This window comes from Ranitomeya imitator, chromosome 6, assembly GCF_032444005.1.
Source record: "Ranitomeya imitator isolate aRanImi1 chromosome 6, aRanImi1.pri, whole genome shotgun sequence".
Lineage (NCBI taxonomy): Eukaryota > Metazoa > Chordata > Amphibia > Anura > Dendrobatidae > Ranitomeya > Ranitomeya imitator.
This window is the reverse complement of record NC_091287.1, coordinates 290407894-290432456: the sequence shown is the minus strand read 5'-3', so window position 1 is coordinate 290432456 and position 24563 is coordinate 290407894. Positions and strand designations below refer to the sequence as shown.

General features: G+C 40.4%; 1 protein-coding gene across 1 annotated transcript in view; it reads left to right on the top strand.

The window, feature by feature from the left end:
* Nucleotides 1–24123, top strand: part of BCL2 (BCL2 apoptosis regulator) — a 248886-nt gene extending 224763 nt beyond the window's left edge. The window contains exon 3 of the mRNA XM_069730647.1: nt 23623–24123. Within this exon, the coding sequence (XP_069586748.1) occupies nt 23623–23757 (135 nt within the window). The 3' untranslated portion in view covers nt 23758–24123. The remainder of the gene's footprint in view (nt 1–23622) is intronic.
* Nucleotides 24124–24563: the final 440 nt, after the last annotated feature.

Here is a 24563-nt window from a genome sequence, read left to right as displayed (position 1 = left end):
AAAGAGAGAGAGACCTGATCTTCTTGGCAGGAAAGAAGTTGTATCAAAAACGCAGGTTTAGGTGCATTTTTGTTGCGTATTTGGTGCATTTTTTTTTCTTTTTGGCTACTTTCACACATCCGTTTATCGCCGTCAGGCTCAATCTGGCAAATTTTGAAAAAACTCGATCCCATAAACTTTTCCCATAGACTTGTATTAGCGCCGGATGACTTTACTTTTCTTCCGGTTTTCACCAGATCCGGCAAAAATGTCATTTCCGGCACTTCCGGCTTTTTGCTATAATGGAAGCCCATGGGAGAGTGCCGGATCTGGAAAATGCCGGATTCCATTTTTTTAAACTGAGCATGCTCCAATTTTTTTTTTATTTCAATTACCTGGATATGCTAGTCGGATTCGTTGAAAAAACGGATCCGTCGCATCAGTTTTTCACAATCTGCCACGGATCCGTTTTTTTCAACATTCAACGGATTGTGCCTGATGGCAAAAAACCTGTGAAAGTAGCTTAAGTCTATGCTAATGTCCTTGGATTTTCAGCAGCAAAAACGCAGCAAATAATGATACCTGCTTTTTGCTGTGTTTTTTTGAACACCCATTCAAGTCAATGTGTGGAAAAAACGCAGCAAAAACGGTGAAAGAAGTGACATCTTGTATGTCCAAAAAACGCAGCAAAGCACAAAATACTGATCATACAAAAAACCAATGTGTGCATGAGATTTTTGAAATCTCAGGCTTTGCTGGTATTGTAAAACGCAGCTGAAAATTAGCATAAAAAAAGCAGCAAAAACACCATGTGTGAACTTACCCTAAACCTGCTGCCTTGTAGTCCTCCATATGGATGAGCTCTGTGTAACCCCGTGCCCACCACTGATTAGCAGCTTTCTGCCTATGCACAGTGTACACTGAAAGCGGACAATAAGTGAAGTGGATGGTTTTATACAAAGCTCCACATTCAGAGAGACAGCTAGAATTGCATCAGATAAACCTGATTTTATCAAAACTGCAGCAAACAGCCCAGTAAGTGATACATAGCTGGAATCAAGGTATCTTCCCCTACATCATGCTGCTCTGAGATGGGGTAGGAAAAACCTGGTGTATTAGAATGGCACATTTAAAAGCACCCAAGAATCAGTGGGATTTCTTGGCAGATCAAAACTATGCTCACATTTGCGGCACGGGCTTCTGTAATTCCAATTGCGATGTATGGTGTGCACGGAAAGTGATAATGTTGCTCCACATTAAGCAATCTGCACAGACTCAGCATGTTCTGTATTACGGTACCTACTATTGGTGTTATGTTACACTTTCCATTTCTGGCACAATGATATGTCTTCGGGTTTAATAATGCAAGAGGACATAGAACCAACATCCATCACTTGTATGACGTGTTGTATTTGCATCAACCTGTCACAGAAATTTATATACAGGAGAAAGGATTGTGCTGAAAATCTGTAGTTTAGCCCCCACTGTGTCGCCATCTGCCCAGCACAATATGGAAATGAAGCCATCTCCGATGTTGCTATGAATTTGCATACTATGACTGGTTACAAATGTTAAATAAAGTCTTTAAGAGTGAACCCGTCACCCAGCTAGTCACTTAATTACATTGATTTATTTCAGATGATCAGTTATTAATTACTTTTTAGTTGCTTAATAGCATTCCCTCCTCAAACCCTTTCATCGAGGATTACAGAGCAGCATGCCTATTTGTTATACATCCAGGGCCAGATTCTCCGGCACAGACATTGCATGCTTTTTCCCATACAGTCATGGCCAAAAGTATTGACACCCCTGCAATTCTGTCAGATAATACTCATTTTCTTCCTGAAAATGATTGCAAACACAAATTATTTGGTATTATCATCATTTAATCATTTAATTTGTCTTAAATGAAAAAACACAAAAATAATTGTCCTAAAGCAAAATTGAATATAATTCCACACCAAACATAAAAAAGGTGGTGGACAAAAGTATTGGCACTGTTCGAAAAATTATGTGATGCTTCTCTAATTTGTGTAATTAACAGCACCTGTAACTTACCTGTGGCACCTAACAGGTATTGGCAATAACTAAATCACACTTGCAGCCAGTTGACATGGATTAAAGTTGACTCAACCTCTGTCCTGTGTCCTTGTGTGTACCACATTGAGCATGGAGAAAAGAAAGAAGACCAAAGAACTGTCTGAGGACAACGCAAGATTGTGCGGATGTTGGATAAAGAACCTCGACTAACATCCAAACAAGTTCAAGCTGCCCTGCAGTCCGAGGGTACAACAGTGTCAACCCGTACTATCAGTCGGCGTCTGAATGAAAAGGGGCTGTATGGTAGGAGACCCAGGAAGAACCCACTTCTTACCCCGAGACATAAAAAAGCCAGGCTGGAGTTTGCCAAAACTTACCTGAAAAAGCCTAAAACGTTTTGGAAGAATGTTCTCTGGTCAGATGAGACAAAAGTAGAGCTTTTTGGGCAAATGCATCAACATAGAGTTTACAGGAGAAAAAAAGAGGCATTCAAAGAAAAGAACACGGTCCCTACAGTCAAACATGGCGGAGGTTCCCTGATGTTTTGGGGTTGCTTTGCTGCCTCTGGCACTCGACTGCTTGACCTTGTGCATGGCTTTATGAAGTCTGAAGACTACCAACAAATTTTGCAGCATAATGTAGGGCCCAGTGTGAGAAAGCTGGGTCTCCCTCAGGTCATGGGTCTTCCAGCAGGACAATGACCCAAAACAAACATCAAAAAGCACTAGAAAATGGTTTGAGGGAAAGCACTGGAGACTTCTAAGGTGGCCAGCAATGAGTCCAGACCTGAATCCCATAGAACACCTGTGGAGAGATCTAAAAATGGCAGTTTGGAGAAGGCACCCTTCAAATATCAGGAACCTGGAGCAGTTTGCCAAAGAAGAATGGTCTAAAATTCCAGTAGAGCATTGTAACAAACTCATTGATGGTTACCGGAAGCGGTTGGTCGCAGTTATTTTGGCTAAAGGTTGTGCCACCAAGTATTAGGCTGAGGGTGCCAATACTTTTGTCTGGCCCATTTTTGGAGTTTTGTGTGAAATGATCAATGTTTTGCTTTTTGCTTCATTCTCTTTTGTGTTTTTTCATTTAAGACAAATTAAATGAAGATAATACCAAAGAATGTGTTTGCAATCATTTTCAGGAAGAAAATGAGTATTATCTGACAGAATTGCAGAGGTGTCAATACTTTTGGCCATGACTGTATGTCTTACCACACCTCCTGATGGCCAAACAGGAGGTGTGGTAAGAATTTCTCCCAGTCCCTGTAGGTCCTGGTAAAAGTCCCAATGAGTTGTTTTAACGTCTCGTTAAAGCGTTCACACAACCCATTGGTTTGCGGGTGGTACGGGGCGCTTCTAATGGACTTTACGCCGCACAGCTTCCACAGTTGGTTGGTCACCTCTGCTGTAAACTGGGTACCCTGGTCCGAGATAATCTCCCGGGGAAATCCAACCCGTGAGAAAACCTGGAGCAGGGCGGCCGCCACCGTCTCTGCCAGTATGTTAGGTAACGCAACCGCCTCTGGATACCGGGTGGCCTCATCTACCACTGTCAATATATACCTTTTCCCTGACGGACTGGGTTTGGCTAACGGCCCTATCAGATCGACCGCTACTCAGCTAAATGGTTCCTCCACAATGGGGAGGGGGCGTAATTTGGCCTTGCATCGATCTCCCCTCTTGCCAATGCGCTGGCAACTGTCACAGGTCTGGCAGTACTGACGAACATCATAGGTTACCCCCGGCCAGAAGTTTTGTGTCAGACGATACCTGGTGCAACTGATGCTGATGTGCCCGGCCAAGGGTATGTCATGAAAGATTCGCAGTAACTCCTGCCTATACTTCTTGGGAATTACCAGCTGTCGTTTTATAGTGGGGCTTGTCCCTGTGTGGTGCTGCTCTGTGAACCGGTAGAGGAGTCCCTGCTTCCATGCAAACTGTTCCCCTTCCAGTACCCCTCTCCCCTCCTGTGCCTTCCCACGATATCCCTCCAATGAAGGATCCTCAAGTAACTCCCTCTTAAATTCATCTAAGGGGGCCCAAGAAATGTGTCTGGCTATGGGAATACGTGTAGGGCTGGGATGTCTTACCTGGGCCTCCTCTGAGTGTGATTCCGCCTCCGCAGCTCGAGCTTGTCTCCGGGTGGTCACAGGATATGTCTCAGCCAGGGGTCTACCAAGCTGGGGTACCTCTTTCAGTACCACCCCGTGTTTCAGGAGGTCCACTCTGCTTTGGCTGGAGTCTGAATGAAGGACGCTGGCTGGAATTGCTTGGTTACATGGGCGCATATAAAATATCACTGCTTCTCCACGTATTTCCAGTCTGACAAAACTTTACTCACAGGACACAGAATATATCACACAGATACAGGGGGAAGGCCAATAGAAAAGCGGCAGGCCAGACATACATTACAATAGCCGCAGGTGGCCGGAGCCTGCCTGTCACGATGTGACTGTCCTGGTGTGACACGACCTGGCGAGTGGTCAGTCACAAAACGGCGAAACACACAAGGGTACACCGGGGACACTTTAACAACGGTGGGCTCTGTCGGTAGGGAACGGGGAATGGGCACCTCCTGCACTCACCTGAGGCTGTGCCCTGATCTTGCTACCGTCCCTATATGGGTTCTTTCAACCCGTCGCCGACCAAGATACCTAGTCCCTCACTTGCCTTGCTCTATTCCCTTCGTAAGGAACTGGCAGGTGAGAGCACTGGTCCCACCGCTGCACTAATACAACACTGGGAAAGTTACAAAGAACAAAGGGACAAAGAAACAATAACACCACACTTGGCTTTCTCTGCTGCAATGCACTGCACAGCAGAGTAAGGCACCAGGAATAAGTATTCAGCTGCAGAACAACAGCACTCAGCAAGCTCCTATTCCAGCAAGGTTGGTATCCAAAGGACCTGTATAACCAACAGTCAGCTGATGCACCAGGTGACCTTTTAAAGGAAGGTGGGAGTGGTCACCACCCACATCAGCAGAACAAGCTGTAATGCAATTACACCAGCGGCCACCGGGGAAAAACTGCATTAGCCTCCGATGACCTGAAAGGAAAAAAGGTTTTTATCTGAAGGAAACCAAATCTGCCACAAATCCAAACATGGATCGTGACACTGCCGATATTTACTGTGCGAAATACAAAGGTGGGGGGAGTACAAAAGGGGAATATCATGTCCCCTCTGCCCAGGGCGCAGCCTGTGGGCTGATGCATTAGGGACATGCATCTCACATAGAACCTATTATACATACATACAACTGCACAACATATTCTGGGTGCTGAGTGGTTCCATAACACGTAACATGCGGCTTTACATCTGCACTAAAAAGGCATCAAATAAAGGGAAAAGGCCTAAAAATGCAGCAAAAAAGCAATAACCAGAGAAGATTGTTATTGCTAATACCGACACAAAATTGAGCCTATATAAATACTGCATCTGTCACGACACAGCTGTCAGATGATCCAGGACCAGGGGCTCCTAACACTAGGGAGCCCCCTGTCTTGCCCTACTTCCCGGGATACTTCTGAAGGTGAAGATGCAGGGGCCGCCAACCATGCCTTTGTTCCTGAGTTAGTCCTCCGTCTGTTCTCTTCCCCTACCCAGGGAAGAGGGGTGCTACTGTGCACCATAGTACACCAACCCAACAAACAAGGCAACACAAACAAGGGTTTGCATACAAAATATTCTCTCACATATAAGGCTTGGTTCACACTGCGTTAGTGTTATCCGTTAAACAGGCTACGTTACACCGTGGCATAACGCGGTGTAACGTAGTCCGTTAACGCCGCCATTACTTCCTATGGCGGACGCATCACTAGCGCATGCCCACAATGGGCGTGCGCTAGCGATGTGCCGTCAATGAATGACGGACTCGAGACGCGGGCTGCAGTGTTTCCTGGTCTGTCACTGCTAGCGCAGATAGAGCTAGCAGATGCTCAGTCTGCGCTAGCGCTGTGCCAACGTTGGCACTTGCGTTAGTGCAGTCCGTTTAATGTATCTGTTGAACGGACTGCACTTACGCAGTGTGAACTAAGCCTTACAGAGGAATGCATCGGGGGTTGGAGGTATGGGAATAAACCAAAATAGAAAAGTATAGGGAATTTCCAGACATACAAACCAAGCAACAGTCACTAATAACTTTCTCCAACACTCCTTCTCAAATGAACACCTCTCCCTCCTTAAGCCATACAGCACAGGCTAGCTCTGAGAAGGATTTGTATCAAAGCCCAGATTACAAAGGTGGAAAGAAGTGGCTAACTGAGCTCAGCTGCGAGCACAGAGATTTCCAACATGGCCAGATAACCCCTGTTCTGCTATAAGGAATAAACGCCATTAAAATGAAGTAGTGCTTCTTCTCAGCGCTGTTGTCTTCTGGCTCCACACTGTCGAGGTAACCCTGTGACAAAAGTGCACCCGATAACTACAGGTACAAAACAAAAACAATCGTGCCATGACTTCTCATAAATTTAATTTAGTAAAGTAAATATAAAAAGACAATACAAATAGACAATGCTGAGTAACCCAAAGAAGGACCACAACAAGCAAATGTGCATAAAAGGTAATATACTGTAACTTCTGTAAGTTGTTAATTAAATGGTGAATATCCCAATGCCTATAAGGTATATCCCTATGTATTAAATAGAGACAGCATATCATTTAACATCCAAGACTACACTTACATCAAGTGATGAAAGATTTGGATAGTTGTTGTGTGGCCCAGGTGCCCAAACGCGTTCCACTTTAGCTTTGTCTGGTTGAATTTGGTACGTTATACTGCAATGAGCGTGCACATCGCCAATCTTGATGAATGGCTGTCACATGACTCAGATGAGGGCTGAATCAGCGCTGGAAGTTGGGTAATACAACAATAGTGATAAAGGTAACGTATCTGCGCTAACCTTTTACACAGGTTTAGAGAGGCGCATATAAGCTTTTGATATACCGTATATGCAAATTTCTTCAATCATTGCATTTATTTTTTTGGCCAATAATAAGAAAGAAATGTTATACAGGTGGAAAGAAGCAAATGCCCCACATAGAATGTCAGAATAGACTTTCTGCTTGATCTGATGGGACTAAATCTACATTAATCAGATGCTCTGCCCTTTTTTACTGATATATACAGTTTAAAATAAAAATAAATGTGTAAAGTCCTCTTTAGTAGCCAAGATAGATTTACCAAACAGAGAACACTAAAGACTGATTTTAATTGGAAAATAATTTTTAAGTAATTTCTATAATATATATATATAAATTTTTCCAGTCACTCTTATATAAAAAGAATAAATGTTATTCTAAGTATTATATGTGTCTGAAAATTCATTATCTTATAGGCTATTGTAAAGCTAGGAATTTATAACAAATTTCACTGTGGGGCTTTCTATAGTATCTAAGATAATGTTGGCATTTTTGTTTGCATAACCCGTTGTCTGGGGCAGGATCATCGCACTTCTCACGATCTCATTGTCTTTTGTGAGAGCTTCACAGTCAATCTTGTTGAGGTTGAGTAATCTTCTCACGATACAGTTGCTATGGTTTGGCATATTAAGGAGAGCAATGAGTAACATAAATTAAGTCACCAAAGTGAAGCTTTGAACTTGCAGTCAGCAATACTGTGTCAGAATGTTATTTTTTGAGGTGTGTGGTTGATGTCAGAGTCTGGTTTCACCAACTTAATGTAATTGCGGTAGTAAAAAAAAAAATTCAGTATTTGTTCCTTTTGGATTATTCTTGTGAACTACTATTACACAGAGCAAAATGTTATATATAGACAAATATGTGTGTATGTATATATATATATATATATATATATATATATATTCTTGGGCTCTAATGGAACATGAGCCTATAATTAGTATATATATATATATATATATATATATATATATATATATATATATATATATATATATATATATATATATATATATATACTAATTATAGATTCATGTTCCATTAGAGCCCAAGAATACAGGTAAAGTCAAATGCATCATGCATCACAGTTATTGCAGACCATTTAGAAAAGAAGGAACTGTGGCTACATGTTGTGATCCAGACTATGGAAATACATTAATTCCACGTTATCTCACCTCCTGCCTATACCTAAACAAGGTTAGCTTAAGGTAGTCTGTATGTGCCCTGTTATTTACCAAGATCTCCAAATGGACTACTAGGTTTCGGGCAGCATGAATTTATTGCCAAGCTGCCTCTTAATAGTTTTCTTCTTCTAGAGTGTTATTATTTCTTTTTTGAACACTGTCATAGAGAAAAATTTTAATTCATGGGACCTCTCCGGAGAATAGATATATGGGAATAATTTTGGATTTCTACACATGGACTAGTACAGGTGCTTCTCACAAAATTATAATGTCATCAAAAAGTTAAATTATTTCAGTTCTTCAATACATAAAATGAAACTCATATTACATAGTCATTACAAACAGAGTGATCTATTTCAAGTGTTTATTTCTGTTTGTTGATTATGGCTTACAGCCACTGAAAACCCATTAGTCATTATCTCAGTAAAATAGAATAATTAACAAAAGACACATGTAAAGGCTTCCTAAGTGTTTAAAAAGGTTCCTTAGTCTGTTTTGGTAGGCTCCACAATCATGGGGAAGACTGTTGACTTGACAGATGTCCAGAAGGCAGTCATTTACACACTCCAGAATGAGGGTAAGCCACAAAAGGTAATTGCTAAAGAACGTTGCTGTTCACAGAGTGCTATATCCAAGCATATTGACAAGAGGAAGATGAGAGACACCAGACCCAGCAGACTAGCTGAAGGCTGCTATCAAAGCAACTGTTGGGTTTTCACTGGCTGTAAGCCATAATCGTCAACATTGACAGAAATAAACACTTGAAATAGATCACTCTGCACTGCTTACAACAAGCATAACAAAGGAGCTGCTGGCACCGTAACAAGACGCCGCGAGAGAGCGCAGGAAGGTAAGTATAAGTTTTTTTAAATGTTTTTTCTGATAGGTCGCTGTATACCAGGATGGGGATGGGGGCCCTGCAACCAGGATGGAGATGGGGCCAATCATGCCAGGATAAGGATGGGGGTCATGCATACCAGGGCTGAGATGGGGGCCAAGCATACCAGGATAGGGATAAGGTGGATATTCCTACCAGGATAGGGATGAGGGGGCCATGCATGCCAGGATCGGGATGAGGCCAGGCATACCAGGATAGGTATGAGGGGGCCATGCACACCAGTATGGGGATGAGAGGGACCAAGCACACCAGGATAGGGATGAAGGGGCCATGCACACCAGGATGGGGATGAGGGGGCCATGCACACCAGGATGGGGATGAAGGGGCCATGCATACGAGGATGGGGGCATGCATAACCGGATAAGGTTGAGGGGGCCATGCATGATGATGTCAGGATAGAGATGAGGGGGCCATGTATACCAGGATAGGAAGGAGGGGGTCATGCATACCAGGATGGGGATGAGGGAACCATATATGCCAGTATAGGGGATATTAAGTACAGAATTGACCACGTTTTCTACTTCAATGCTTAATTTTTTTTCCAATTTCCTCCTCTAAAACCTACGTGCGTCTTATGGTCCGGTGCATCTTATTGTCCAAAAAATACGGTGTATATATATTTTCATCTTTTACATTTTAAAAATGACACATCTATCTATCTATATAATCGTCTAAGGGGTACGTCCTTCTGTTTGTCTGTCACGGAAATCCCGCATCGCTGATTGGTCGCGGCCGGCCGCGACCAATCAGCGATGGGCACAGTCCGGCCGCAAATTCCCCTTCCCTTCTCCCCTCCAGTCAGTGCCCCCTCTCTACTGCCCTCCAGTCAGTGCCCCCATAGCGGTTTAGCAGTCTGTTAAACGGACTGAGTTACACCGTGGCATAACGCGGTGTAACGCCTTCCGCTAACGCTATTAACCCTGTGTGACCATCTTTTTACTATTGATGCTGCCTGTCATCTGCGGCAATGACCGGAGATGACATAGCGGTCTCGCGAGACCGCTACATCATCACGTGTTATTGCCGCAATGCATTACTGGGATCGGAGCGTCGCAACGAGCATCGCTAAAGGCCTGCACTGGATCAGGGGACCGCCGTAAGGTAAGTATATAACTATTTTTATTTTTATTCTTTTTTTAACAGGGATATGGTGCCCACATTGCTATATACTATGTGGGCTGTGTTAGATACTGTGTGGCCTGTGTTATATACTGTGTGGCCTGTGTTATATACTGTGTGGCTGTGCAATATACTGCGTGGCTGTGTTATATACTACATGGGAGGTGCTATATACTACGTCTCTGCTTTATACTACATGGGCTGTGTTATATACTACGTGGGCTGTGTTTACTGCATGGGCTGTGTTATATACTGCGTGGCCTGTGTTATATACTGCGTGGGCAGTGTTATATACTGAGTGGCCTGTCTTATATACTGCATGGGCTGTGTTGTAATACTAAGTGGGCTGTGTTATATACTACGTCTCTGTGCTATATACTATGTGGGCTGTGCAATATACTACGTGGCTGGACAATATACTACGTGGCTGTGCTATATACTACATGGGCTGTGTTATATACTACATGGGCTGTGTTATATACTACATGGGCTGTGTTATATACTGCGTGGGCTGTGTTATATAATATGTGGGCTGTGCTATATACTACTATACATATTCTAGAATACCCGATGCGTTAGAATCGGGCCACCATCTAGTTATATATATTTTCATCTTTTACATTTTAAAAATTACAAAAAAATGGGCAAATGCAAAAGTTTTTCAATTAATGGTTTAAGGGATTTCCAACCATTCTTCCTTGCAAAATTCTTCTAGTTCTGTGAAATTCCCGAGTCATCTTGCATGCACTGCTATTTTCAGGTCTAGCCATAGATTTTCAATGACGTTCAGATCAGGAGACTGCAAAGGCCATTGTAAAATCTTCAGCTAGCTCCTTTTGAGGTAGTCTATTCTGGATTTTGACGTGAGTTTACGATCATTGTCCATTTGTACAAGCCATCCTCTTTTCAACTTCAGCTTTTTTTTTTTTTTACAGTTGGTGTTATTTTTGCATCAAGAATTTGTTGAAATTTCATTGAATCCATTCTTCCCTCTACTCATGAAATGTTACTCTTGCCATTGGCTGCAACACAACCCGAAAGCATGATTGATCCACCTCATGCATAACGGTTGGCGAGATGTTCTTTTCCTGAAATTCTGTGCCTTTGTTTCTCCACGCATACGTTTGATCATTGCGACTAAAGAGTTCTATTGTAATCTCATCAGTCCACAAGATTTGTGTCCAAAAGACATCAGGCTTGTTTAGATGTTCTTTTGGATACTTATTATACTGAGTTTTATGGTGAGGAAGCAGGAGAGGTTTGCTATGATGACTCTTCCATGAAGGCCATGTTTGTGCAGGTGTCTCTGAACAGTAGAACAATGTACCACAACTCCAGAGTCTGTTAATCTTTCTGAAGGTCTTTTGCAGTCAAGCGGGGGTTCTGATTTGCCTCTTCTTTAGCAATCCTACGAGCAGCTCTCACTGAAATTTAGCTTGGTCTTCCAGACCTTCTCTTGACCTCCACTGTTTGTTAACTGACATTTCTTATTTACATTGCAAACGGAGGAAAGGGCAACTTGAAAATGCTTTGCTATCATCTTATAGCCTTTACCTGCTTGGTGGGCCTCCACCATTTTCATTTTCAGAGTGCTAGACAGCTGCTTAGAAGACCCCAAGCTTAGAGAAGACTGGGTTTTTATAAAGCTGTAAAGTTTGCATCACCTGGCCTTTCTTAAAAGCCAGAGAAATATATGCAAATTCCTTTTATTTATTAGCAAAAAACAAAAAGTGGTTTTAAAACATAATTTTTACTAGTTAGGTTATTAAAAAGAATTAAAAAAATTTTTAAATTGCGTCATTTTCCAATACCCATAGCGCCTCCATCTTTGTGATCTCGTGTTGGATGAGGGCTTTTTTTTGTGTGTCAAGCTGACATTTTAAATTATAACATTTTGGTGCAGATACGATCTTTTGATCACCCGTTATTGCTTTTTAATGCAATGTTGCAGCAAAAATAAAAACGTAATTCTGGCGTTTTTACTTTTTTCTCTTTACGCCATTTTTTTTTACTTTTGGCATGCTTCAATAGTCTCCATGGGAGACTAGAAGCTGCCATAACCCGATCGATTTTGCTACATACAGGCGAAGAGCAGATTGCCTGTATGTAGCAGATTTACTCACTTGCTGTGAGTGCCAACCACCGGGCGGTGCTCATAGCAATCCGGCAGTGACAACCATAGAGGTCTGCTGGAGACCTCTGATTGTCCTGCCAACCCATCGGCAACCCACAGTCATGTGATACGGGCGCCAATGGGCAGGATTTCCAGCGTACAGAAGCGCATGTTAAATGCCGCTGTCTTAGTTTGACAGCCACATTTAACTAGTTAACAGCCACGGATGGATCGTAGCAGACGTGTGCCGGAAAAGATGTGGGCTCAGCGACGGAGCCCACATTATAGGGAGGGAGTCCAACGTTGAAAAGGGGTTAAAGAGGTTGTTCACTACAATGTGAGTGAGCAGATCGATTTAAACCGTGGAAATAAGGCTTTGTTCAAATACCTTGCGTTTCCAAACGTGCCTGTGGGTGTGCTATTGCTGTCCGCTCATCCCCATCACGATACCTGCCTGCAGCTGCCTCTGATGTATGGTGATCACGGAATTCTGGAATTGGAAGCTGACTCGGCATCACCGAAGCGGGACCCAGTCTCCCTGAGTGACTGGGCTGTGGGCGGAGTTTCATTGCACATCACAGCCTAGCATCATGCGGGTGCTCTCCTTCTCTGCTTTTGTTAACAGAGCACAGCAAGCCCGCGTGAAGCTGGGCTGTGACGTGCAATTAAGCTCCGCCCACAGCCCAGTCTCTCAGGAAGACTGGGCCCCACCTCAGTGATGCTGAGTCAGGCTCCAATTCCGGAAGTTGACTTGACATCACTGGACATCAGAGGCAGGTACAGCCGGGGGTCATGTGATGAGGATAGCAGTAACGCCACTAAAAGGCACATTTGGAAATGCAATTTATTTGAAGAAAGCTTTATTTCCAAGGATCATATCGATATGCCAACTACACATTGCAGTGGACCACCTATTTATCTGTTCAGAAAAACAGTCATTTTGACCAGGGGTACTCAAATTTTTACGCGACACTGTATGACATGCCAGTCTTTAACTGGTTGCCACCTATTGCTCACCTGTTATGCCTTTCTCTGCTAGTCAGAACAAAATGAAAAGTCTGCATAAGTTATAAGTTAAATAACTATCACACGTGCTTGATTTATGGAATACAAAGTAAGATATATGCAAAGTCTTTGTATATCATATACACCTATATAAGTTCATATGCCAATGTAGGTGCCGTCATGTATTGTGCCACCATATTTTCTCCTACAGTAGTTTTTCTTTTCTCACGTATTCATACAGAATACTTTGTTCTTCCGAACAACATTGAAGATGCAAAAAGGAGTCATAAAATAGATCCATACAACACAGATCTCTGCATGTGTTTTTTTTATTATTATTTTACCAGCTTTATACTGCAAGCCTTCATATATACTAAAATCAGAGCATCACAGACCATTTTAAGACTCTGCTTTTGATTTTGGGAAGCTGGTTTTAAGTTTTATGAAAAAGCTTATATTTAATATATGAGTATTTCTGGGCTTTTTTTCATTAAAAAAATTGAATCAATAACTTTGCCCTCAGGATGTTCCTGTTCCTCACTGTTAGTGCAAATCAAATACCTTTCTTGGTGCCAGGCAGAAGTATTCAATCCTGAAAATAATAATCTACATGTCTCTGAGTAAAGAGGGCAATGCTCTAGCAGCAGATGCAGCCTTCCTTTCTTCAACTTTAACTCCACTGAACCTTCCATAAAATGGTTCTTCAAGTAATTTAAATGACCGCTCATCCTAGTCACTTGCCGTGGATAGGCAGCTCTCTGAAGAAACACCACTCCGTAGACCTGTGACTCAACTGACAGAGGAGCTGTATAATAAGCACACATACTAGTGAGCTGCCAGTGAAAAGCTGTGACATGAGATGAGATCTTCTCCCCTGACTGCATATGGACCGAGGCTGGAGGAAAAAAAAATCATATGTGCTCTGTCAGCCTTGGAAAAGAATCTTCTGATGCTACAGCTTTTCTCCTTTGCTCATAGAAGTATGTGTGCTTACAATAAAGCTCCTCTGTCAGTTGAGACACAGGTCTTTGCAGCTATGTTTCTTCAGACTCCAGCCTATCCTGACATGTGATTAGGACAGGCTTCTGTTTGAAATACATGACACAGAACAATTTATTACATGCATAGAGAACTCTCTAAAGCTACAAGTGATTCACAGTCTAGCGCTGGGTCGCATTATGTGCCTTTATCTGTCAATTTGGAACAGAAATGGAGCCTCATCTTTTGCTATTAAATAGTCAAAAGCTATTAAAATCAGCAAAACACTCAAAGGTATTACAATAGAAATCTGTCTTTTTGATGTTTTTCCAATGAAACCTGGACGGTCAGAATGCTTACATAGATATAACCAGCTGCCTAATATGTCAACGTTTCAATAACAGGTGTAGACTATAATATCAGTCCATACAAAATATAAATATTATTACCGCTTACTTGCAGAGTTTCATAATCGGTAATGAGTAAAACTAAAACTCCAGTTTAGAAGCAGGTATATTTACACCCGTACGCACACAACATTACTTTTAGCTGAGGCGACCTCAATTGGATGCGGTTAAGTCTGTGTACAATGGGTGAGAAGAATGGTCTTCATTGATTAGAAGAAAAGGGGAAATGTGTCTTCCTGCACTTGTGAAAGTTGTGTGTGGGTGTTAGGCAGGGCTCGGAGGAGGAAGTTAGGACTTCCTCTCAATACCTGAGGAGTACAGCTGCTAGGAAGAATCACTACTTCCCCCACTGTCACTGGACAGGATATCCTCATGGGTAAGAATGTGCTGACTGAAGCATTGCAAGGACTCCACATACTGAATGGGAATTCCTCACTACATATCTGCTTACTAACCTCAGCACTAACACATAATTATCTCAATGTGTCAGTGATGGTCACTATGATTCAAAACTGATGACATGGAGAAGAAAGTTGACCTACAAATACTTTCAATTGTAATGTCGCTTTCTTTCAGAATCTATGCTTCTAAACCACATTCATAGTGTGTTCTTAAAACAGTGGTCCATCTCGCAATATAGAATTGTTCCTTATATCAGCGCATGAAATAGGTCATCTTTACACATTATATAAGATTGTAGAGGTTGATAAAGGAAGTGAATAAACAACCCTGAAATGCTGGCCTCTGGACTGGTTAGAATTAAAAATGTATTTTATAGATATTGCATTGTGTTAATTTATTGTCTGAATGTTTACAATAGTGCTTCCAAATATCGTGAGCTTGAGATACCAGAGTGTTAGAGTGCCGATTATACATCCCTACAACCAATCTGGCAGTGCCGGCAGCCGGACTTTCCTGGCCTGCTTTAGCCATTACCGTCTGACTGTGCACAGGTGAGGGTGTTACCGCATGATGCAGCCTGCGTTGGTACTACCTGCAGGAAAGAGATCTGGTTGGGATTCACCAGATTACTTGTCCTGAGAGCCAGTTGTGATTTTTTTACCAGCTGAACTGGGAGAATATTTCCATCTCAAGATCTGTCTTTGTTTTCAGTGAATATAGAGAGCCACCTATCTATTCAATATCCAATAAAAGAAAAACGTCATTATTGCGCTTTCTCGTTCTAGTCCAATCAAAATACGGTTTGACCTGGAACAAATTCCAAGAAAGCGTTTTATGATTTTTTTTTTTTTTTACTATTATTATATGTGGTGAACAACATATTAAAAGTTTTCCAAAAATTGATCACCAGCAAGGTCCTAACTATGACGTCATAAGACGATGACAGCCATCGCACTATAAATAACTAATATCTCCCTATTTCAAAGCTGTAGCTTTAGGTTACAGAAGAGTTTGCATTTTGTATACTATATATTTTCATATAACGATTTTTATACAAAATTTTATACTAACTACATGGACAGGCGAGGTCAAAAGTTGTGATGTTTTGCAACTCTCCATTGCTTGAAAAATTGTGACTTTTCAAGGCTTTTATGCCAGTTTTCTGGCTTAAAACATTGAATCGTCTCCTCAGTACCTGACATAAAAGCCACAACAGTACCTAACCCCCACTACAATCAAAGCAATTACTTTACTCTGTTCATAATTATGTAAAAATATCTGAAAATGTAAAATATATTTCATGTAATTAAATGAGTTATGAAAATGACGTGTTCAGGCAGCACTCTGAAATCCTCTCTGCATGCCAACAAAGATATAATAATGAGAAAGAAGATGAATCGGTGTGATAGATGTGGTCTCATAGGTGCCTACATTTTCATGCAGTTCTTCCAGCCTTGCTTCTTGCAGAGTCTGGGGTTTCTGTAGTTCTTCCTCCGGCTACATGTTCTCTTTCTAGTGTGCCCTTTCCTTTTTGTTGGTATGGTAAATGAAATCCATATGTTGCGCACACTGTATAGATTAGGTCATCTGTATGCGCGATTCTACTTCAATATATACAACTGTTTAAAGGCAAGGTCTGTTTCTCAGAGGAGTTCCTGCTCGTTCACTAAATTGGCAAGCCCAGATAGCACTTGTTCCCCTTATAATCCAGAAAACCTGTCTACTTTTCAGTTCCCTTGTGTTTTCTTACAATTACTGTACTTCTTTTTTTAATTCTCATATGTACATTAAAAATAGCCAGGTGTTCACTAATCTGATATGTAATGTAAAATCCATGCATTTTTTTTATAAGTTTTATATCTCTAAATTTAGTTATAATATTACCAAAAAGAAACCTGGGAATGATTGATGTTGTGACCCAATATCACTGTATTTGTTTAAGAATTATACATGGCAGATTCGGCATGATTCCACCAGATTGGCTCATTTATGAGCACAGACCACATCAAAGTTGAATGTATAGGCAAACAAAGAACCGTTAACATTATAATTTGTAAAGAAATTCAGGTGCAAATATGATTTTCAGCCCAAAATACATGCATTTAGGTATAAAAAAAACTTTAATAGAACAACTGATGTGATTGAAAAAAGTATTTGCTTGTCAGCTTGTCCTGACATCCGCGCAAATGTTTTTTTCAATCACATCAGTTGTTCTGTTGAAGGGGTTTTTTTGTTTGTTTTTTATACCTAAATGCATGTATTTTGGGCTGAAAATCATATTTGCTCCTGAATTTCACTACAAATTATGCTGTTAACTGTTTATTGTTTGCCTACACGTTCAACTTTGATGTGGTCCGTGCTAATAAATGAGTTGAGGAGCTCACAAAAAGACACATATATAATAGTTTAAAACATTCCCATCAGACCATCATAGCGGACTCACAGCCAGATTCTCAATTAACTCATTCTTTAAGCAACAATACGCAGTATAACACAAACGTGCAATATTTTTAATGAAACCAAGTGCAAAAATGAATTTTAGCCCACACCACATGCATTTAAGTTCTGTCATTCACGCGTCGCCCATTTTTCTCCTATTTGAAAAACAAAAAATGATGCTTTATCAATCTTCTCTTAGAAAATCAAACAAACATGTCAGTGGAAAACAAAAAAGCCTACTGTATCTCCATGCAGCTTTTGTACACTACATATGGTATGCATCTTACCCCTTCTTTTTCAACTTTTCTTTTCTCCACCTTTCTCTCCTGTTCATTCAGCAAATTTAATTCCTTGGGACCACTAATGTGCTAGACAAAATAGCTGCAGGTAATCCTTCGTTTATTGGTTTCATAGACCCAGTGATCTAATAAAGTAATTTCAAGTTTTGTAAGAGATGAATTAAAGAGGTCTAATACAGGCTCCACTCTTGTTTTAAATTTTGCCTGGTATTGAAGCTCGGCCCTTTTCAAGTAGAGTTATAATACACATTCATGCTTAGATACACCTACAAGCTCCTATAGGTAGCAGCACTGGCAGACACAGACAGAAGAGGGCCCTTGTGCGGGAACAGTATATGGGCCCTTAGCAGTCCAATAGTTTATCATAATGTGCAATTTCACCTGCTTTGGAGAGGAGAGTGGCCCCCTTACCTCTTGGGCTCCTGTGCAACTACATAGGTTGCATCAATGATATATCCGCCCCTGTGTTAGATGTGGTACAATTGGAGGGGTCAAGTGATATACTCTAATGTAGGCATATATTTTGTGATACAGTCATGACTAAAGTGTTGGCACCCATGAAATTGTTCTAGAAAATTTAGTATTTCTCCCACAAAGTTATTACAATTAAACAGTTTTATTTATTTCCTTTGTGTGTATTGGAACAAGTATGTGATGCTCATTCAAACTCACCTGTGGCGAGTGACCGGTGTGGGCAATATGAAAAGCACACCTGAAGCTAGAAAAAAGGGGAGAAGTTGACTCAATTTTTGCTTTGTGTGCCACACTAATCATGGGTAACAGAAAGAGGAGAAAATAACTATCTGAGGACTTGAGAACCAACATTTTTGAAAAATATCAATAATCTCAAGGTTACAAGTCCATCTCTAGAGGTCGTGATGTTCCTTTGTTCATGGTGCGCTACATAATCAAGAAGTTTACAACATATGACACTGTAGCTAATCTCCCTGGACGTGGACAGCATAGAAAAATTGAAAAAAGGGTCCAACACAGTATGGTCCAAATAATGGATATGCAACCCCAGTCAAGTTCCAAAGAAATTCAAGCTGTCCTGCATGCTCAGGGTGCATCACTATAAGCTTGAACTATCTGTCGACATTTAAATGAAATGAAATGCTATGGCAGGAGACCTGCTGACACAGAGACGTAAAGAAGCAAGACTGCAGTTTGCCAAAATGTAAGCGAGTAAGCAAAAATCTTTCTTGGAAAGATAGAGCTTTTTGGTACAGTACATCATTCTACTGTTTACCGAAAATGGCATGAGGTGAACAAAGAAAAGAACACAGGAGCTACAGTCAAACATGTTGGAGTTTTGAAGATGTTTTGAGGCTGTTTTGCTGCCTCTGGCACTAGGTGCCTTGACTTTGTGCAAAGCATCATGAAATCTGAAGATTTACAAAGAATTTTGGGTTGCTATGTAGTGCCCAGTTTCAGAAAGCTGGGTTGGTGTCCTAGGTCTTTCAGCAGGACAAATATGAAAGACCTGGAGCAGTTTGCAAAAGAAGAGTGGTCTAAATTCCAGTTGAGAGATGTAAGAAGCTTGTTGATGTTTATAGGAAGCGATTGATTGCAGTTATATATTCCAAAGGGTGTGCAACCAAATATTAAGTTGAGAGTGCCAACAATTTTGTCCACCCATTTTGGGGGTTTTGTGTGGAATTATGTACAATTTGCCTTTTTTTCAGGTTTTTTTGTGTTGTTTCACTACACACAAAGGAAATAAATGTGTAACAACACACGTGTAATTGCAATAATTTTCTGAGATAAATACTAGTGATGAGCGAGTGTACTCGTTGCTCGGGTTTTCCCGAGCACGCTCGGGTGACCTCTGAGTATTTGTTAGTGTTCGGAGATTAAGTTTCCATCACCACAGCTGAATGATTTACAGCTATTAGCCAGCCTGAGTACATGTGGGGATTTCCTAGCAACCAGACAACCCCCACATGTACTCAGCCTGGCTAATAGCTGTAAATCATTCAGCTGCAGCGATGAAAACTTAATCTCCGAACACTAACAAATACGCGGAGATCACCCGAGCGTGCTCGGGAAAACCCGAGCAAAGAGTATACTCACTCATCACTAATAAATACCGTACTTCATTTTCTGGAATAATTTAAAGGGTGCCAACATTTTTGGCCATGACTGTATTAATGTATTTGGTGTGTAGCATTAGTGCATTTCTTATCATATATGTGTATAACCTGCTTCAGGCTGTTCATCTTATATCTACTGCCCTTTAATTGCTATAGTGGAGTTTTCTTCTTCTTTTGAACTAATTTCCCGAAGCTACATATAGATAATTAATATTTCCTTATGTTATGGTCATTATTATTCATATATGTTAATGACTTGATTTCAAAGGTTAGAATAAAATATATAATGTTATCAGTTCTGGATCAAAGTCGACTCCAAGAGCATTATGTTACAAGTCACGCACAGCCGTTCGCATGAAGCCAAAGTAAGAATTGTCCTCCGTGATATTTACAGTAAATAATTCCATATTAACCAGCTGAGAACAGTGATGTATTTCAGAAAAGATGGCAACAATAGAGCATTATAAATATCAGGGTATTAAAAAAACATAACTTTTTTTGTGATCATTAATGTAGAAGGAAAAGTTAGACATTGCCATGTAATATTTTTAGTACTTAGGGTACAAGATATTGAGGTATTTTCTGTGAATAAAACTAAAACATTGCATTTTATATGTCAGAATTACGCATGTGTTGATGAGATTCAGTCAGTAGGATCAACCCTCCTAAACTGTCTATATGGGCATGTAGGTAAAGCTGAATATAATGATAGCAGATATCAAGGTGTCTTATTCCAGAGAAATCCACGCAAATGAGCTCTTAAGATCTATGGGTGGGAGAATCCGCCTTCAGAGCTTATTTTAAATGAAAGGGGGTGTTACCAGTGTGAGATACGTAATGACTGACAGTCTGCTCTCATGGTCCATGTCTCACACTGGTACTCCTCCTTTCAATTAAAATAAGCTCTGGAGGCGGATTCTTGTGAAGATCTACGTCCGGCCCATAGATCTTATTTACATACTAAGAAAAATGAGGATTTCTCTGGAATAAGACATCGGATCACATATATCGAGATATCATTTTATTCAGCTTCCTATGACCTACATGACCATGTAGACATCTTAGGAGTGCTGATCCTAATGGCAGATTCCCTTTTAAAGCCAAGAGAGGATATATCTTTGATTTAGACTGCACCAATTCACGTCTGCTTAGAATTACTGTCTGGTATTCTGTTTTAGTTTAGCAAATGTGAAGATTATGAGAATGCATTGCTCTCAGTGATGCTTTACATAAAACTAATGGTACTTTCAATTGTAGGGCACTTCTCCTGTAGATGTCTCTTGTCAACTTCAATGTTAAAGGGAACCTGTCACCCCCAAAATCGATGGTGAGGTAAGCTCACCGTCATCAGGGGCTTATCTACAGCATTCTGTAATGCTGTAGATAAGCCCCCGATGTATCCTGGAAGAGGAGAAAAAGAGGTTAGATTATACTCACCCAGGGGCGGTCCCGCTGCGGTCCGTTCAAATGGGTGTCTCAGTTCCACTCTGGTGCCTCATATCTTCATTTCATGACGTCCTCTTCTGGTCTTCACGCCGCGGCTCCGGCGCAGGCGTACTTTTTCTGTCCTGTTGAGGGCAGAGCAAAGTACTGCAGTGCGCAGGCGCCGGGCCTCTCTGACCTTTACGGCGTCTGCGCACTGCAGTACTTTGCTCTGCCACCAACAGGGCAGACAAAGTACGCCTGCGCCGTTGCCGCGGCGAGAAGACCAGAAGAGGACGTCATGGAATGAAAATGGGAGGTGCTGTTCCGGACCTGAGACACTCATCGGATCTGGACCGCCCCTGGATGAGTATAATCTATCCTCTTTTTCTCCTCTTTCAGGTAACATCGGCGGCTTATCTACAGCATTACGGAATGCTGTAGATAATCCCCTGATGACGATGAGCTTACCTCATCATCGATTTTGGGAGTGACAGGTTCCCTTTAACCACCAAATAATTTCATGTTCCTGTGCAGAATGATCAAGAACTATAAGTTTGTTTGATATACCTGCCTCTTCTCACATTGTTGCCTATACACATACAAATATGGCATACTTGTTAGCTTTTTGTCACCTGAAGCTGAGACTGTTTTCTTACACCATGTGAAGGTTTTGCCAGGGTTTGGGCTGCAGAATTCAAAATTTGAGCAAATATTCTAAGAACAAAATTACTTTCAATGATTTGTTATAAAGAACCATTTACTCTGCTGGAAATAAATTCCCTGAATTTTACACTTAAAATGTGCTAAGCTGTAATAAAAATCTAACATATGTAATCTGGTTAGGGAATTTATTTTTATTCCTAGTGAAGTGTCAAATTAGCACATTATAAATGTTTTTGAACACATTTTCAGTATTCTGCTATATATTAGCTGACGATTATTAATTGGCAATTTTTTAATGCTGTCTCCTTGCCTTGGTGCATTCAATGTGTTACTGGCAAATACTTATGATTGTTTTTTTTTTTTCTTTTGTTGATCTCTCTTGTCATGTTACTCTACAAAAATCGGCTTATAAAATGTATATTTAATTTTGTAAAAATCCATTCCAGGTGACGAATGCCCCCATAATATGTTAATCATATTTGCCTCCTTATATAAAATATTTATGTGCTAAACTTTAAAAAAATGCCTAATGCTGATTATCTGATGGAAGGAAATAATGAACGAGAGAAATGATTTTCATTGTGATAGTGACATCTGGTACAACCATTAAATTACATTCTAGAAAAGACAAATAGCACTATGCTTTACTCATAACACATCATCTACATCATTTTACCTTGTCCTGAACTATTATTTATATCCTGGCCCCTAAGTTAACTTATATTTCACCTTTCTCCTTACCCTTTCATAAAAAGTTAAGTTTGCAAAATCATATGTGACTACTTCACTATGTATCTGTTTTACACCAGAAGCCCCTACCCAGACAAGCAATTATAGTGTCATTAACCCAACCCTTGGTACATCAAGTATTTCCATATGGCCATTTGTTTTTGTTAGTTTAGTTATTGAAAATCTTCTAAAATATAGATAATTTATTATGAATAAAATGTTCGTTGATGATGGAATTGACCAGCCATACTTACATCTGCCTTCATGGATGGTTTATTGTTCCTCTATGAAAGTGTAAAGTGCAGTGGTATCTTCTAGTTTACAGTAACTTACTGGCCATTGTTTTGTAGTCTAGTAAATCTGTTTAATTTTGTAGCTAAATGAAATTGCTAAAAAAAAAAATCAATTGAAATATTTAATTTGAGGCACGGAGCAGATTTTTCTGCTGCGGTTATGTTACGTGCAAATTTTGGTATGGATTTATTGTATATTTCTGATAACATTTTTGATGTTTTTTTCCGTTACTTCTTAACTTATTGTAATAGCCCAGAGCTGAAATCACAGTTCTGCTCGTTGGCACTGTTAACTGTCCACAATTTGTCAATGAACACAGCATTTACCTTAATTTGGAACAATTGGCTAATTACATCATAGATATTAAGCCCCTACCTATCAGAATGAACATATTCAATAATGCTGTGAGATTTTAGTTCTGAAAGGGATTTATTTACAAAGTTATTCAACTTTTTACATTGATTCATTCTATAATTTAGAATGTTGTTGACATCAACTTTAAGGTAATAAATTTGCATAACTGTGTAAATGAGTGAGTAACTTCCTATTATTCCGAGATGTAGAGTTTAAAGAAGTCAGCTAGTTAATACTTTTATGTAATTCTTTGCATTAATTCCTTTTCATTTGCTTATTTTTCAGGAGGCTTTTGTTGAACTATATGGCAACAGTGCCCGACCTCCATTTGACCCAATGTGGCCCTCCATCAAGACCATCCTAAGTATTGCTGTAATTGGAGCCTGCATCACATTAGGAGCCTACCTGGGAAATAAGTGATCATCCACGAAGGCGCTTCATCTGGCAAGATGACTTAAAAGAAAAGAAAAAAAAGAGAGACTGATCTGTATGGCTAATGGACCAACTGTCATATCAGCTATAACTGCCAAAGGAGGTTTATTTCTTTATTCTAGAGTGATTTCCTTTTTATAGAAGATTTATTTATTAAAGTTCTTTCGATTTCAAGCTACGCCTCACCACCCTGACCATTATATGTAGCGCTTTAAGATTTTTTTTCCAGTTTCTTTCATCTCTATAGTCTCTATAGTTAATTTAACGCCCACTTTCCCGTTGTCAGCTCCATGTATAATGTTTGGTTGCCTGATTATTGGTTCACTTGCCACCATTAAATGATCATATTTTGTATTATTAGCACATCTAACTTATTTTAAATCTTTTTCCAGTATTTATATTTAGCTATGTAGTTAATTGTGGCTTCCAAGTTTCCATATATTAATATTTCCTCCAGTAGTAAAGAGTTTGGCAGCCATCATTGAGAAGAGAGAATCAGAAATGACCTCTATGCCCTTATATTCATTTAGTATTCTCTCCGGACTGGGTTGGTTCTCTGGAAAAGAATATATTGCCATCTTGGTCATCGCTTAGCACCATGTGCCTAACTAATTAGAATTTCCAATAACTTAGTAAGTCTGAGTAAATCTGGCACCACCGAGGGAGTAGATAGTACTTAACTATTACTATGTAAATCACTGGCTTTCTTACACATCTTCAGTGTATGTGCATGCAAGGGTCTTCCTGAGCACATGAAAGGGATATCGGCAAATTGGTCTGAAATTACTATTCAT